At 42.5% G+C, this 17,122-nt stretch overlaps 1 protein-coding gene across 4 annotated transcripts in view; it reads right to left on the bottom strand.

Annotated features, from left to right (window-relative positions):
* The window catches only part of ADCY10 (adenylate cyclase 10), a 103,213-nt gene that overhangs the window by 39,638 nt on the left and 46,453 nt on the right, over positions 1-17,122 (bottom strand). For all 4 annotated transcript variants that reach the window (XM_058442197.1, XM_032161087.2, XM_058442195.1 and 1 more), the window contains 4 exons: positions 12,812-13,004; positions 11,747-11,833; positions 8,115-8,389; positions 6,305-6,441 (listed from right to left, as the gene is read on the bottom strand). In XM_058442197.1, coding sequence (XP_058298180.1) covers positions 6,305-6,441; positions 8,115-8,389; positions 11,747-11,833; positions 12,812-13,004 — 692 coding nt within the window. The remainder of the gene's footprint in view (positions 1-6,304; positions 6,442-8,114; positions 8,390-11,746; positions 11,834-12,811; positions 13,005-17,122) is intronic.

The following is a 17,122-nucleotide window of genomic DNA, read 5'->3' as shown; positions in this document are numbered from 1 at the left end:
TGTATATTGGCTCACCAACTATTCTGGAAACCTTTTTTTTGTTTTGTTTTGTTTTGTTTTTTGTTTTTTTGAGATGGAGTCTCTCACTGTCACCCAGGCTGGAGTGCAGTGGCGTGATCTTGGCTCACTGCAACCTCCACCTCCCAGGTTCAAGCGATTCTCCTGCCTTAGCCTCCCAAGTAGCTGGGATTACAGCCGCCCACCACCATGCCTGGCTAATTTCTGTAGAGATGAGGTTTCACCATGTTGGCCAGGCTGGTCTCAAACTCCTGACCTCAAGTGATCTGCCTGCCTTGGCCTCCCAAAGTGCTGGGATTACAGGTATGAGCCACACTGCACCAGGCCGCTGGAAACCTTATTCTAAGTAAAACTGATTCATGAAAATCTAGATGTACTCAAAAATGTTTTGTCTCCCTCTGCCAACCCTGCCCAACCAAAAGAATTGGCACTATTGATGTCTTCCATAGGATATAAGGCTTTACAAACATTTGATTCACAGATGATCAGAATGTATTACAGTTATACAGAAACATTTATTTGTATGTATACATTTACATACCCACACTCAGTTACAAACACATTCTGTAAGGCACTGTACTCTAATTACAACATAGCTACTATCAGAAAGAGATATTTTAAATGGTGAAGTTTGAATAGTAAATGTGCCTAGTAATTTGGTTTCCTAGTACTCCAAAATGCATTATTTTTCTATCCCTTCAGCCATTCATGTAGTCCTTGGTAGCTGCAAGACTGTGCTAGGTGAGGTGGAAATAGGAAGGTGAATAAAACCAAGTTCCTTATTTCCTAGAGCTCTAAGTCATGTACACAAAGAGCTGGACTGCCAGGCAGTAAATGAGTGCCATGTGACTGGGCACAAACAGTAAGCACCAGAGTTCACATCAGGACATATTTATTAAGGACTTTCTGTGCATCATATCCAGTGAAGGCTGTAAATGTGAATAACACATGCTTCCAGCCCTCAAGAGGCTTAAAAATCTATGGAGACAGATATATAAGTAACTAATTAGTTTTTTTTTTTTTTTTTTTTTTTTTTTGAGACGGAGTCTCGCTCTGTCGCCCAGGCTGGAGTGCAGTGGCGCAATCTCGGCTCACTGCAAGCTCCGCCTCCCGGGTTCACGCCATTCTCCTGCCTCAGCCTCTCCGAGTAGCTGGGACTACAGGCGCCCGCCACCACGCCCGGCTAATTTTTTTGTATTTTTAGTAGAGACGGGGTTTCACCGTGGTCTCGATCTCCTGACCTCGTGATCCGCCCGCCTCGGCCTCCCAAAGTGCTGGGATTACAAGCGTGAGCCACCGCGCCCGGCCATAAGTAACTAATTATAACACCAGGATGAGTGACTTAAGAGCTAAAGAGCAAAGAGTAACATGTTGTGGGAACAGAAAATAACAATTAAATCAGATTTGGTGGATTCAGAAAGGCTTGATAGAGGAGGAAGTACTTTGATTGATCCTTGAAGGATGAAGAGATATTCTAAGCGGAAAGTGGAGGAGAGGCCAACACAAAGGCACAGGAACCTCAGAGTACTTAGCGAGTTAGGGGAATGGAGCTGCCCAGAGTGACTAAAGTGCAGGGGCTGGAGTGCTTAAGTGCTATGTGGGAGACGTGTTTGGAGAGCTAGTTTGGGAGCAGAGCATGGAGGGCATTGAACACCATAATATGAAGACTGGACTTTATAGACAAGAGGGAAAGATCACAGATTTCTGAAGAGGAGATAGTAGTAATCCAACTAGTCATATTTAGGAAGGTAGCACTGGAAGCAGCATATGGAAAAGGCGAGAGACCAGGACAGGGAAGACTATGTACGGAGCTATAACAATGGAATGTCAAGAAGTGAGGATGGATAGAACCAGGCGAATGGTTCAGCAAGGAGAAAGCAAGTACTAAAGATATGGAGGAAATGGGGCCTAAGCAAGACAGTGATAGAAGTGACAGAGACATGGAGTACAGAAGGAGGGGTGGTTGAGAGGGAGGATAATGCATGAAGTTATAGATTTATTAAGTTTAAGGGAATCTGTGGAATAGTTCAATGGGCAATTGGAAATATGGGTGTGGAATTAAGGGTGAGGTTAGGGTGCGACACACACACGAAGGCTGAGAAATAGATGAGTAAATGAAAACAACTGGGGAAAGAGTTGTTTCCAATTCTGGCAAGCTAGCAAAAGGAAAGGGTTAAGGATAGAACTTGAAGAATGTCCCAGGAGGAGTAGACCCAGGGAGAGAGCCAAGGATTATCTGAGGACTGGTCAGAGAGGGGAACAGGAGGAGTGTGGGGTCAGGGAAGCCAAGGGAGGATAGCATACCAAAAAGGGGGCTGTGTATGTGTGTGTGTATGTGTGTGTGTTGGGAGTAGGAGAGTGGGGCTCAAGGGTATGATGTGGTCCATGCTCTTTTATGCTTATTTCCCCTTCCAGGACCTAGCACTGAGACAACCATTCTTTCCATCACTCAACCAGTATTAACTGATTGCCTCTAGGTGCTAGGAATTTTCCTAGGATTGGGGATTCAGGAGAGCACAAGAAGCTCTCTCCCTGCCTCATGAAGCTCACATTCTAATGGGAGACAAACATTAAACAATAGATAAATACATTAAAAGGATAATCTCATAATGTAATTCAACTGTGTGAAAGAAATAAAAGGGTGATAGACAGAATGTACTCCCTACTCAGGTTCGCCTTTTGTCAGCCTTTGCCCTATTTACTATATCCTAGGTTCCTTCTATGTGTACATATTTTTCTGAAGCATTTGAATATAAGTCACACACATCACACCCTATACTCCCAAATACTTTACTCTGTATTTTCTAAAAATATTGACACTCTTTTATTTGTTTGTTTGTTTGTTTTTTGTTTTTTGTTTTTTGTTTTGTTTTTTTTTTTTGAGACGGAGTCTCGCTCTGTCACCCGGACTGGAGTGCAGTGGCGCGATCTCGGCTCACTGCAAGCTCTGCCTCCCGGGTTCACGCCATTCTCCTGCCTCAGCCTCTCCGAGTAGCTGGGACTACAGGCGCCCGCCACCACGCCCGACTAATTTTTTTGTATTTTTAGTAGAGACGGGGTTTCACCGTGGTCTCGATCTCCTGACCTCCAAAGTGCTGGGATTACAAGCGTGAGCCACCGCGCCCGGCCATGTTTTGTATTTTTTGAGACAGGGTCTCACTCCTGTTGCCCAGGCTGGAGTGGAGAGGCGTGATCATAGCTTGCTGCAGCCTCAACCTCCCTGGCTCAAGCAATCCTCCCACCTCAGCCTCCCAGGTAGCTGGGACTACAGGCGTGTGACACCACACCCGGCTAATTTTTGTGTTTTTAGTAGAGACGGGGTTTTGTCATGTTGCCCAGGAAGGTCTCAAACTCCTGGGCTCAAGCGATCTGCCCGCCTCAGACTCCCAAAGTACTGGGATTATAGGTGTGGGCCACTGCACCTGGCCAACACTCTCTCATATAACTAGAATATAGTTATCACGTTCAAGAAACTTAACATTGGTCAGGCACAGTGGCTCACGCCTGTAATCCCAGCACTTTGGGAGGCTGAGGTGGGTGGATCACAAGTTCAGGAGTTCAAGACCAGCCTGGCGAAGGTGATGAAACCCCATCTCTACTAAAAATGCAAAAAAAAATTAGCCAGGCGTGGTGGCAGTTGCCTGTAATCCCAGATACTTGGGAGGCTGAGGCAGAGAATTGCTTGAACCCAGGGGGCAGAGGGTCCAGTGAGCCAAGATCGTGTCACTGCACTCCAGCCTGGGCAACAGAGTGTCTCAAAAAAAAAAGAAAAAGAAAAGAAAAGAAAAGAAATTTGATATTGATACAATGCTTGAGTCTACTGTCCATATCCCAATTTTGTGAATTGATCAAATAATATCCTTTAACATTCTCTTTTCTTCCAGTATAGGATCCAGTCCAGGATTATGTATCATATTATTTTTAATTGAAGTGAAATTCACCCAACATGCAATTAATTATTTTAAAGTATACAATTCAGCGGCCTGTAGTGCATTCACAATATTGTGTAACCAGAATCTCTCCTTAATTTCATTTTTTTAAAATTAAGACACAAAAGACACTGAAGGGTTTTAAATAGAAAAGACACCTGATTATGTTTTAAAAAGCTCATAACAGGGCCAGGTGCGGTGGCTCACACCTGTAAACCCAGCACTTTGGGAGGCCGAGGCGGGTGGATCATTTGAGGTCAGGAGTTCAAGACCAGCCTGGCCAAAATGGCAAAACTCTGTCTCTACTAAAAATATGAAAATTAGCTGGGTGGTAGTGGTGCATGCCTGTAATCCCAGCTACATGGGAGGCTGAGGCAGGAGAATTGCTTGAGCCTGGGGAATGGAGATTGCAGTGAGCGGAGATCGCTCCACTGCACCCCAGCCTGGGCGACAGAGTGAGACTCTGTCTCAAAAAAAAAGCTCATAACAGATACTACATAAACATTTATTGAACAAGTAAACAAATGTATAAAATTTAGAAATAGTATTTATAGTATTATATTTACATATCGCTTTCCTTTAATCCATTGGCATCTTAATATTATTATAATGGAATTATTTAGTCTAAAAATAATAATCATAGCAGTCATTATCTATTTAATGATCCATTATCATCTTTAAAACTAATTTGGCCAGAGAAAGTCTTCTCTATTTTTTCATCACAATCATCCAGAAAGAAAAAAAAATTGATCTTTCCTTAAAAAGCAAGCTAATGTTTCTTGTTCCTTAAAAAAAAAAAAAAAAGGTGCAGCTTTGCCCTGTTCTCTCAGACAACCATCTGTCTCATTTCTCCTACAGATGTGCCCTCAGGGGCCACCTGGTCCTGTAGTCATGCTATTGAACAAGAAGTGAGAGGCAACAGATGCAGCACAGACTGAAACATGGATAGGGACATCTGAGCATCATTCATTCACCCAGGAGGCAGGGGTTTTTAGGAAGCAAGAGGAACCTTTCTTACGAAATTTCCCTCATTGTCACCTTTAGGTGGTGATTTTCTATCCTGCTACATAAAGACAGCAGCACCACAAGTCCTTTATTGCACCATATTCACCTCAACATGACACTGATCTCACATCTATATTCTTGTCTTTAAATTTAGTCGCAGAGGAATAAGTTTTGACCCTCTAGGTTTAGTAATATTAATACACGTCGTGCTTATAGCTGTTAAATCATCTTATTACTTAATTTGAGTCCAAAAAAATGAAGAGGCTTCCAATTCCAGGAAGAGAGAGTTGGTACATTTTCCCCTATTCCTCCTGCTAAATATAATTAAAACCCCTAGACATTATGTGTAAAACAAACAGAAGATGACATTGAAGGTGGAGAGAAGTCAGACCAGCTAGGGACCTTAGGACCCAAGGAAAAATGTGGCAGTGGGTCCCACGGCAGGGCTTTCTTTTTGCCTCACATGTTCAAGACTTAGAGCTGAAGAATCTAGCAACTCAGAAACACCAAGGGAGTGCAAACAAAAAAAGTCCTAATTAAAGCCTGCTCTATCTAGCCTTAATTCTCTACTTTCCAACTTGTATTCTCTGGCCCCCCACCCTTCTCCCTGCAACAAAATTATTTTCCTAAAAATTCCAACTGGCCTCCTTCATGCCATCACTTCATATTTCATCCCTGTGTATATCTGTGTAGCACGGGATCTTTGCTGATAACTCACTTCATACTAGCAATTTTACCTCTGGCAAAAAAGGAAAGGCTTTTTGAAGATAACATCAAAGCAGCCCTTCAGTTCTGGGCCTTAAGATTTGTCAATGTTCTTTCATTTTTACTACAGTTACTTTTTTTTTTTTTTTTTGAGACAGAGTCTCACTCTGTTGCTCAGGCTGGAGTGCAGTGATGCAATCTCAGCTCACTTCAACCTCCACCTCCCGGGCTCAAGAGATTCTCCTGCCTCAGCCTCCCGAGTAGCTGGGATTACAGGCACCCACCACCATATCTGGCGAATTTTTGTATTTTTAGTACAGACAGGGTTTCACCATGTTGGCCAGGCTTGCCTTGAACTCCTGACCTCAAGTGACCTGCCCACCTCGGGCTCCGGAAGTGCTGAGATGTAGGCGTGAGCCACCGCACCCGGCCATAGTTATACAATCTTTAGCCGAGTCCAGTGAGTCCTAGGCAATGTTAAGTTCTCTTACAATCTGGAATATCAGATCCAATAATTCCTGGCTCCCCAGAACCCTCTGACTCTACAGGAAGCAGCCTGTGGAATAGCCCATTTTTGCTACCTTCTCTGAATGCAGACTTAAGTTAGGCAGAACAGAGTAACAAAGAACCATAACCACGGGACTTACTGAACAGGTTATTCCAGGTCCTATTTGTCTTTTCCTCAGACTCCGTTTGTTGGAAAACGAATACCTTGTGATGTTCCAGGTTTTTAAGCAATTCTTCACAGTAAAATGGAATCCCACAGCTTCCCTCCACCAGGTACCTGTAGTAAAAACAAGGCAATCTGTTTACATTGAAGATACATCTTTTAGGAAGGAAAAACATTTAAGTCTTCTCAATCACTTGAAAATAATTTCTTGTCATTCTTCATTTGTTTCTGTTTGTTTTCAATTTTGAGGCATTGCTTTGTTTTCTTTTTATTTCACTTATGTGTGTACACAATAAGTGTGCACACACTTTATTTATAGTTTTTAAAACAGACATTGGAAGGATAAGCCAAAAACTAATCAAAATGGTTACCTATAGGATAAGGGAGTGAAGCAAGACTAAGGATGTACCTTTTTGGCTTTGGAAAGATATACGTGTTCTATATAATTTAAACAGAGAGAGGGGGAGAGAGAGAGACAGACAGACAGAGAGAATGAGTGCCAAATTGGTGCCTGGAGTTATCTTAAATGAGCCTTTGTTCAAGACATCTTTCTTCCAGAAGCAGGGCAACCTCATTGCAGATACTAAGATGGGCTGTAAACAGCCAGCTAAAGAAGAAACATTCTCGATGTTGTTAAGGTGACTGCTGTCAGGACCCCAGGAGAGCCAGGCTCGGTGGCTCACGCCTGTAATCCCAGCATTTTGGGAGGCCAAGGAGGGCGGATCATCTGAGGTCGGGAGCTCAAGACCAGCCTGACCAACATGGAGAAACCTCATCTCTACTAAAAATACAAAATTAGCTGGGCTTAGTGGGGCATGCCTGCAATCCCAGCTACTCGGGAGGCTGAGGCAGGAGAATCGCTTGAACCTGGGAGGTGGAGGTTGCGGTGAGCCGAGATCGTGCCATTGCATTCCAGCCTGAGCAACAAGAGCGAAACTAGGTCTAAAAAACAAAAAACAAACAAACAAACAAACAAAAAACAAAGAAAACCCCAGTAGAGGAATCACTGAGAAGCTCAGAGAGCACTCACCAGTGAGTCAGCTTTCCACATCTGCCATAGACAGAGAACACCAATACCAGACCACACCATTACCAGCCAGGTAAGACCTTGCTTAGTTGCAGGTCATGGTCTTTAACGCTTACCAGTTTGCCTTTCCTGTCACTTGCCCATAACAATGCTCTTAGTCACTGCAGGTTAAAGTGAGTATACCCATGCCCCCCATGATGAAAGGGAAATAGAGCCTTTCACTAAGCAAAGTTTGAGAAGGCATTAACAGGGAGACAACATGGAAAAGGTGAGCAACATCCATCCTACCAAGCATTATGAATGGCCCCTTCAAAAGGTGGACCAGACCAAGCATGGTGGCTCACACCTGTAATCCCAGCATTTTGGGAGGCTGAGATGGGAGGATTGCTTGAGACCAGGAGTTCAAGATCAGCCTGGGCAACACTGTGAGACCCCATCTCTACAGAAATAAAAAATTTACCAGAGGTGCACACCCGTAGTTCTGGTACTCGGAAAGCTGAGGCAGGAGGATGGCTTGAGCCCAGGAGGTCAAGGCTGCAGTAAGCCATGATGGCACCACTACACTCCAGCCTGGGTGACAGAGTGAGACCCTGTCTCAAAAGAAAACAGAAAAAAAAGAAAAGAAAAATTTTTTAAAAGGTGGGGCCAGGAAAGATACTGAACTAGGCACATCAAGACACATACTAAGAAGTCTGATGAAGTCTGGACCGAGGGAATGAATGCAGATGTCGAGAGTTCAGAATAGAAAGAGGTTACTTACGAGTCCAGTTCTTTGGGGATGCAGCTCACATTGAGGTCAAGACAGATCTTGTTGGAGATGTCGTTAGGCTGTACTGCACCAACGGTGATGTAGGTGGTGTTTCTGTTCTTCATTATGGCACTGGCAGCTGCACAGGGAATGTTAACGAAGGGACACAGGGACATAATGATGAAGATAGGAAGAGTCCGGATAAGCTTCTCCATAAATCTCCAGGAGGTCGAATCCACAAACTGGGCCTCATCGATGATAAAAATACTCCTTTCCTCTTTCACTGTCTGGACAAGATACAGAAAGAGAAAGAGAAACACTATAGGATGTCAGATTTTTTTAAATGTGTATGGGTATGCATATGTATCCATTGAGTTTCCTGGTTTGCTTATGATGCAGCGAAAGAACTTAAGTTCAATCTTTTCTTTCCAGTAACTTTGCATTAATTTATATTCCATTAACTTAGAATTTGTGGCTATTTGGACAAAGCTGGCTGGAATGGACTCTTACTTGGTCAAACCTTTGTGTAAAGATAGTGCAAATTTGGAGGATAGATGGAGTTTTAGGGGTATCCACAAAAGCCAACTGAAGTGCCCATTACATAAAAATAACTGGTTTGTTAATTATGAGTCATTTTAATCTATTGAAGGATAAAGTTCTCCTGGGGAAATCTACTTGACATTTATTCAACCAACATATATTCAACACATGCTTACTAAGCACCCCCTGGGCTAAGTGCTAAACGAAACTAGTCCTCGCCCTGCTGGCAGCTGATGCTATTCTAGTTTGAAATGTGGTATGTGTTACACTTAAAAAACAGATCATGTGTCCCTTTTCTCATATAGACTACCCTCCCCTAAGTAGTCTGAATTATTTATTCACTCATTAAGCATTTATTGTGCATCTAGCAGGGTCAGGTGCTGTTCTAGGTACTGGGAATACAGTCTCAAACAAAATATGGAGCCTACATTTTAGCGTCAACCACTTACATAGCAGGCTCTGCCTTACCACTGTGTAAGGTGTCACAATGCAGAAAACCCGCTCCCCAATTCTCACTGCTCCAGACTGCTAATGGCTGCTTTTTGTTTCCCTCTGAGAAGAGATTGAGTTAACCCATTCTTTCTCTTTGTGCTTGACAGTCATTATAAAGTGTTATAACCTGCCTCGTTTACACATGCGTAAGTCTACTCCTGCAGCCCCATTCTATCACCAAATACTTAGCCCTTTGACTAGCCCCGAGAACGTTTAATTAATGAGGAGGTAAGCACTACATTGTTTTGATTTTGACTGATATCTTTAAAAAGATGGGGCAGATAGAAATTTAAGTTTTAATCTTGGGATAGCCTTGTTAATGAATTATTCATAAATGGAAGAGAATAAAGCAGGAACAAAAAAGCATGAATTCAATAATAAAACATTGGCCTGGTTTCTTAAAATTTAAAATGAGGATTGGGTTCTCTCTAAAGTGAAAAAAAGCCAACATTTACATTGTACTTACTATGTTCCAAGTACTGCAGGATGCTCTTTACAAAATTAACTCATTTAATCCTCACAACGTCCATATAAAGTGGTACTATTGAATCTATTTACTGAGAAAATTTGGGCACAGAGAGGTTAAGTAACTTGCCCAGGGTCACACAGATAGTTAATGGTCCAAAGACTTGTCAGTACATAATCAAACACAGCTTTGGTAGCAGTTTCCAAACAAGATTCTGCTTCAGTACCAACTGAAAAGTTTTAAAACAAAAGCAAACAACTAAATAGGTTCCTAGGCCCAATCCACATCCTACTTTTTTAATCTTTAGAGTTAGAACTCACAAATCCATATTTTTAAAGGAGCTTCTTGTAAATACTTGTGATGCAAACAGTCTAAAGCCTGACACTTAGAAACTACTGATATTGTCTTGCCTATGACCTGAAGTGCAGAAGAAGAAAGCTGTATTATAAATATAATACAATGCCACCAACTTATATCGATCATTTATTATGTACAACTATGAGGCACATTGCTCATCAATAGTGATACAGAAATGTTAAGAGACTCTCTGTTCTTAAGAAGCTCACAGGCCAGGTGCGGTGGCTCACGCCTGTAATCCCAGCACTTTGGGAGGCTGAGGTGGGTGGGTCACAAGGTCAGGAGTTTGAGAAGAGCCTGGCCAACATACTGAAACCCCATTTCTACTAAAAATACAAAAATTAGCTGGGTGTGGTGGTGCATGCCTGTAGTCCCAGCTAGTCAGGAGGCTGAGGCAGGAGAATTGCTTGAACCTGGGAGGCAGAGGTTGCAGTGAGCCAAGACTGCACCATTGCACTTCAGCCTGGGTGACAGAGCGAGACTCTGTCTCAAAAAAAAAAAAAAGAGGCTCACGATCTCCTGAGGGAGAGAGAAACAGATTTATAAGTAATGAATGGCAATATACCATAATAGTATAGAGTGTATAGTATAACTAGAAATGTGTTCAAAGCCTTACAGAAGCCTGGTGGAAGAATAATTAGTCATGTCTAGTGATCTGGGGAAGTTCTCACCAAAGAGGTGACATTGAAAGATGAGCGCCATTTCTCTAGGTTAAAAAAAATCTTTTGGCTTTTATCTTATTACCACTGGGACTTATTTCGAGAGTATAAAGTATGGGTTGGTGTGATTTGCATATACTCTGAGAATTATATGAAGGATGAAGTGAAGCAGAGAGGTGTGAAGCACAGAGTTTTTTTGAAATCTATGGAAATAGTCCAGGAAAAGATGATAAGAGCCTGAACTATGGCAATAGGAAGGGAGGACAAGGAGATTCCAGAGACTGTTTGAGGTAAAAATAGTAGGACTTGGCAGTGAGTAAATGCGGGAATGTGGGTGAAAAAGAAGGCAAGGATAACTTTAAGTGATACAGAATGGCATAATTTGCTGCTAATGAAATCAAGGATCAGGATCAGGATGAAGAAGAAAGGGCACTATAGTAAAAAACTGAATTTGGCATTAGACACTCAACTCAGCGTGAGTCACTACATCCAAGTGGAATATATACAAGGCTCTTAGGAATATGGTTTTGGTGTTTATAAGAGAGGTGGGGACTGAAATATAAATTTGGTGATCAATATATAGCAGACAGTCATGATATTACTGGGAGAGAGAGAGCTAATACTTGTTGAGTGTTTCTTATGAAAGAGGCACTGTTCTAAGTGTTTCTACAGATAATCTAGTCATTTAAACTTATATCCCAGTGAGCTACGTACTATTATTTTCCTCCATTTGATAGATGATAAAGCAGAAACATAGAGAGGATAAGTCACTGCTCGAGGTTGCTCAGGTAGCAAGCCTGGGGGTTCAAACCTCAGTGGTCTGACTACAGAGCCTGCATATGTAACCACTTTGGTACATTATATCTCAACAAAGGATGAAAAAATGAGTGCTGAGAGAGGCCAGACTCCTAGGAGTAATGTTAAGGGACTCTTTTCAAGGCATCTAAATTCTAAACAGACCTTTAGCTTGAAGTTTGGAAGGATGGAAGAGAGGGAAGCACTTTAGGATAAAGCCTTCACATACTTCAAAAGCCTCTTGCCAATGCGGTCTGAACTCCTCAAACCACCTGGCTTTGTGGTGATTTGCCCAGTTTTCTTCCCCCTACTTCTTGACCCACAGATGCTCTTACCCGCTTCAAGATCTTCATAAACAATATTTCCAATTGTTTTTGCTTTTTCAAGGTTCTCATCCTGGAAATCTCCTGAGAAATGGGGAACTGTACAAAGAATTATGAGAATATTGAGTATGGGAAAATAGCAAAGGGAACTACTGGCTGTGCAACTTTGGGCAAAACACTTAACTATTCTGTGTCTTAAAATCCTCATGTGTTAGATAAGTGGTCCCAACCTTTTTGGCACCAGGGACCAGTTTTGTGGAAAATAATATTTTTCATGAACTGGGGCGGGGGGGATGATTTTGGGATAATTCGGGTGCATTACATTTATTGTGCACTTTGCTTCTGTTATTATTACATTGTAATATATAATGAAATAATTATACAACTCACCGTAATGTAGATAGAATCAGTGGGAGCCCTGAGCTTGTTTCCTTGCAACTAGATGGTCCCATCTGAGGCTGATGGGAGCCAGTGACAGATCATCAGGCATTAGATTCTCATAAGGAGCATGGAACCTAGATCCCTTGCATGCACAGTTCACAATAAGATTCATGCTCCTATGAGAATCTAATGCTGCTGCTGATCTGACAGGAGGAGCTTAGGTGGTAATGTGAGCAATGGGGAGTGGCTATAAATAGAGATGAAGCTTCACTTGCTCACCCACTGGTTACCTCCTGCTGTGTGGTCTGGTTTCTAACAGGCCATGGACTAGTACCAGGGGTTGAGGACCCTTGTGTTAGATAATTCAGGAAAAGACAGGGCACAGTCTGCACTGGCATCACTTGTAGGAACAGAGTGACTTTGTGTCCCAGAGTAGCTAGTATAGCTATGATAGAAAGGTAAGAAAAAAATTAGTCAGCAGGTGGCCATTTGGATTTTCTTGAGTATGGTATTTCAAGATACCTCTAATATGTCAAGAATGAGGATGCACATCCAAAGAGGATTGGGTGCCATTTACTCACCATCTGGATACTCCAGATATACAGACCAAAGAGATGCTAAGTCACAATGCACCAGAGAGGAGTTGCTGTGCCTGCCCATGGCTGTTTGTGCAGAAGTATAATACTAGCTAGTTACCTGAACATGGAAAATGTCATTAAGAAGACAGTAGAACTTTTCATCCAACAGTGTCATGACTTTATTTCGAAGGTTGGTCTGTCGTTCTTTATAATGTTTACAAGTGACCAGGCCTAGGACATTGGCCATGAGCATCTGGATGGTATAGAAAGTTTGATGGAAGCTGATCTTAGTCAATGAAATGGCAATAATCCTGTTTGTGAGAAAATCAAGAATCAGAAATTTTTAAATATATATTTTTGAAAATAATAAAGTTTGAAGGAAAGCTCTGTCTTCTCATATTCAGCTGTAATGATGGAGATTTTCCAAGCTATCTTGCAATGGTTCTTTATTGCTGCTTCTGATATACTCCCTCTTCTCCTGTTCCTAAGCCCTGATTAATTTAACCTAGCTAATTCTCTCCTTTCTAGTCCTACTGCTACCCTATACTACCACAATAGCAAGCCACTACCCCCATCCAGGTCATGACCCTCTGACTGGGAGCTCCTATTGCCTAATGGCATGAACCCAGGCCTCCTTTCTGTGACACACAAGACTTTCCAAAGCCTCATTCTATCCTTTCTTGCCACTCTCTGCCTAGCAATCTACCCTTCACCAACAGCAAGCAGGTGAGAGTTCCCTGCACACCCAGAGCTGTTTCTCCTCTCCATGCCTTTGCTTATGCTGTATCCTCAGCCCAGAGTGCTATCGCTTCTCATTGCCCCTCATTTGAGTTCATCTTAAGTCTCAGCTCAGGTGTAGCCTCCTGGAAACTGTCATCAATGTCCCAAGGTTGGCTACATACCCTTTCTTCTCTGAACTTCCACAATTCTCTATTGCATGACTCTATCATTGCCCTCACTACATTCAACTTTTAATGTTATCTGATACGGTTTGGCTCTGTGTCCTCACCCAAATCTCATCCCGAATTGTAATCCCCGAGTGTCAGGGGAGAGACCAGTTGGGAAGTGATTGGATCATGAGGGCGGTTCCCCCCATGCTGTTCTCATGATAGTGAGGGAGTTCTCATGAGATTTGATGGTTTAAAAGTTTGGCACTTCCTCCTTTGCTCGCTGTCTCTATGTAAGACACACCTTGCTTCCCCTTTGCCTTCTGTCATGATTATAATTTCCCTGAGGCCTCCCCAGCCATGTGGAACTGTGAGTCAATTAAACCTCTTTTCTTTATAAATTACCCAGTCTCAGGTAGTTCCTTATAGCAACGTGAAAACGACTAACACATTATCTCTCTCGTCCTCTTCTGTGAGAGCTCCTTGAGGGCAGAGAGCAGACTATTGATATTCAGGGCTTTGGCACTTGTTGACACATGTCCCCACAAAATTCATATGTTAAATTCTTAGCCTCTAGGACCTCAAAGTGTGACCTTATTTGAAAAGAGAGTTGTTGCAGATACAATTAGTTAAGATGAGATCATGCTGCACTAGGGTGGGCCTCTAATCCAATATAACTGATGCCCTTATAACAAGGAGAAATTTGGACACAAACAACACACAGGGAGAATGCCATGTGAAATGAAGGCAGTGATTAGGGTGATGCTTCCACAAGCCATCTTTGGAACACCAAAGATTGCCAGCAACCAGCAGAAGCTAGCAGGAGGGCATGAAACAGATTCTTCCTCACGGTCCCCAGAAGAAAAGATGCCTTGATCTCAGACTCCTACCCCCAAGAACTATGAGACAAATTTCTGTTGTAAGCCATCCATTTGTAGTACTTTTTTACAGAGGCCCTGGCTAATGAATACAGCACTTAGTAGTTCCTGAACATAGTAGGAATTCAATAAATGATTGAATACATGAATAAACAAATGTCTTCTGACTGTTGTGAACTATCCCTTCAGCAATGGTAAAGATATTTTAAAACTGGCCTTTCTCAGGCCTAACTTTAATGTGGGATAGAGATACAGCTAAGAATATTATAAGATTAACAAGCATTTTCCCCTCATACTGTTTAGGTTAGATGGGGAAAGGATATGAGACACCATCATTATTGTCCTGGTCATCACCACTGTTATTGAATACCATACTATCTACTTCCATGAGGAAGTAGAATGGATTGTCCCAAAGATAGCCCTCATAATATTCCTTATATGAAAATAAATAAACAACATGAGACAAGTATATTAGATCTGTCTTCCAGGGAAAAATCCAAAGACCTCTTATTCTCTATCCCCAGTCTCAGGACTAAATGGTTTGAACTAGTGATTCCCTGTTAAGGGAAGAGACAGACCCTCTCATATTGTTTTATATTGTTTTATACTCAGAAAAGGAAAGAGAAGTGAAACTAAAGGCAGGTAGCCCGGCGCCTAGGAACCAGACCCGAAACCAGGCCTGGGCCTGCCTGACCTAAGCCCGGTAGTTAAAATTTGACCCCTGACCTAGCAACTGTTGTTATCTATAGATTCCAGACATTGTATGGAAGGACATTGTATGGAAGGACATTGTGAAATCTCCCGTTCTGTTCTGTTTCACTGTGACCACCGATGCTTGCAGCCCCTGTCACATACCCCCTGGCTTGCCCAATCGATCACGACCCTCTCACGCGGACCCCCTTAGAGTTGTGAGCCCTTAAAAGGGACAGAAGTTGAGCACCTGATGAGCTTGGATTTTGAGACGCTAGCCTGCCGATTCTCCCAGCTGATTAAAGCCACTCCCTTCACTATCTCAGTGTCTGAGGGGTTTTGTCTGCAGCTCATCCTGCTACATTTCTTGGTTCGCTGACAGGGAAGCGAGGTGATTAATGGATGATCGAGGCAGCTCCTTAGGCGCCTTTAGCCTGCCTTGTGGAACATCCCTGCTGGGGACTCCAACCAGCCGGAGCGACGGAGCGACGCGGATCCTGAGAGCGCTCCCGGGAAGGCATTTGCCCCGGTGGGACACCTCGCCAGAGCAGTGTGTGGCAGGCCCCCGTGAAGGATCAACGCAGTGGCTGAACACCGGGAAGGAACTGGCACTTGGAGTCCAGACAACTAAAACTTGGTAAGACTAGTCTTTGGAACTTGCCCACTCCATTTGAGTGGAAGCGTGGCCTGATCACCCACGGCATGCCTTTATCAGCACTTTGGTTTTGGTTTTGACTTGGTTTCAATTGCTTGACAGGACTGGTCTTGGGAACTTGCCCACTCCATTTGAGTAGAAGCATGGCCTGATCACCCATGGTGTGCCTGTACCGGCACTTTGGTTTTTGTTTTTGACTTGACTTAGATTGCTTGATACTTTGGTTTTGGTTTTGACCTGGCTTGGATTTCTGGATACTCTGATTTTGGTTTTGATTTTGGTTTGGTGTAAACTGCAAAAGTGTGTGTGTGCCCTTTTTACCTGTTTTTTGTTTTGTGGTGTGCATGTGGTGTGAGAATGGTGTTTTGTCTTGAAGAAACATGGGTCAGGCACAAATAAGCCCATCCTACTAGAAACTATGTTGAAAAATTTCAAGAAAGGATTTAAGGGAGATTACGGTGCTACTATGACACCAGAAAAACTTAGAACTTTGTGTAAAATAGACTGGCCAGCATTAGAGGTGGGTTGGCCATCAGAAGGAAGCCTAGACAGTCCCTTGTTTCAAAGGTATGGCACAAGGTAACCTGTAAGCCAAGGCACCCAGACCAGTTTCTGTACATAGACAATCACAGCTGGTTTTAGACCCCCTTCCATCCCACAGTAGTCAAGAGAGGCAGAAAGAGAGGAAGAAACAGAGGCAAAAGGAAAGTCAGAGAGAGAGAGGGAGAGAGAGAGAGACAGAAAGTCAAAAGAGAGAAAGAAAAATAGAGAGAGAGAAGTATACAAGTAGTTAAGAAAAAAACAGTATACCCTATTCCCTTTAAAAGCCAAGGTAAATTTAAAACCTAAAATTGATAATTAAAGGTATTCTCCGTAACCCTGTAACACTCTAATACCACTTTGTTGTCAGTGTAAACAAGGGCATATCCCGAAAGCACTGAGGCCTTCCTATCAAAAATCCTTAACCCAGTAACCCACAGATGGCCCAGATGCATTCAATCTGTAGCAGCAGCTGCTTTGCTAACAGAAAAAAAAAAAAAAAAAAAAAAAAAGGCTGGGGAAGGCAAAATTTATGTAAAAAGAGTGTTATATGGTAAATTCTTGTCTTGAAATAAATTAACTGTTGTTTAAAGAAAGAAATGTTTGTAATAAGTCAGAAAGTTGAGACATGTCGAGGAATTGTCTGCAAAAGTCGTGGAAAAAAATGTTATAAAAAAATTTATGCAAAAAATATTGTATAATTTAAAAGTAATAAGGCCTCCTGAGTACTGTTGAAGAAACAGTTTATATGCAAGGTGCATAAGAAAAGTAAAATATAT

Source organism: Hylobates moloch, unplaced genomic scaffold, assembly GCF_009828535.3.
Source record: "Hylobates moloch isolate HMO894 unplaced genomic scaffold, HMol_V3 SCAFFOLD_8, whole genome shotgun sequence".
In the NCBI taxonomy this organism is placed as follows: domain Eukaryota; kingdom Metazoa; phylum Chordata; class Mammalia; order Primates; family Hylobatidae; genus Hylobates; species Hylobates moloch.
The sequence above is the reverse complement of the archived record's forward strand: the minus strand, read 5'-3'. Positions and strand labels throughout refer to the sequence as shown.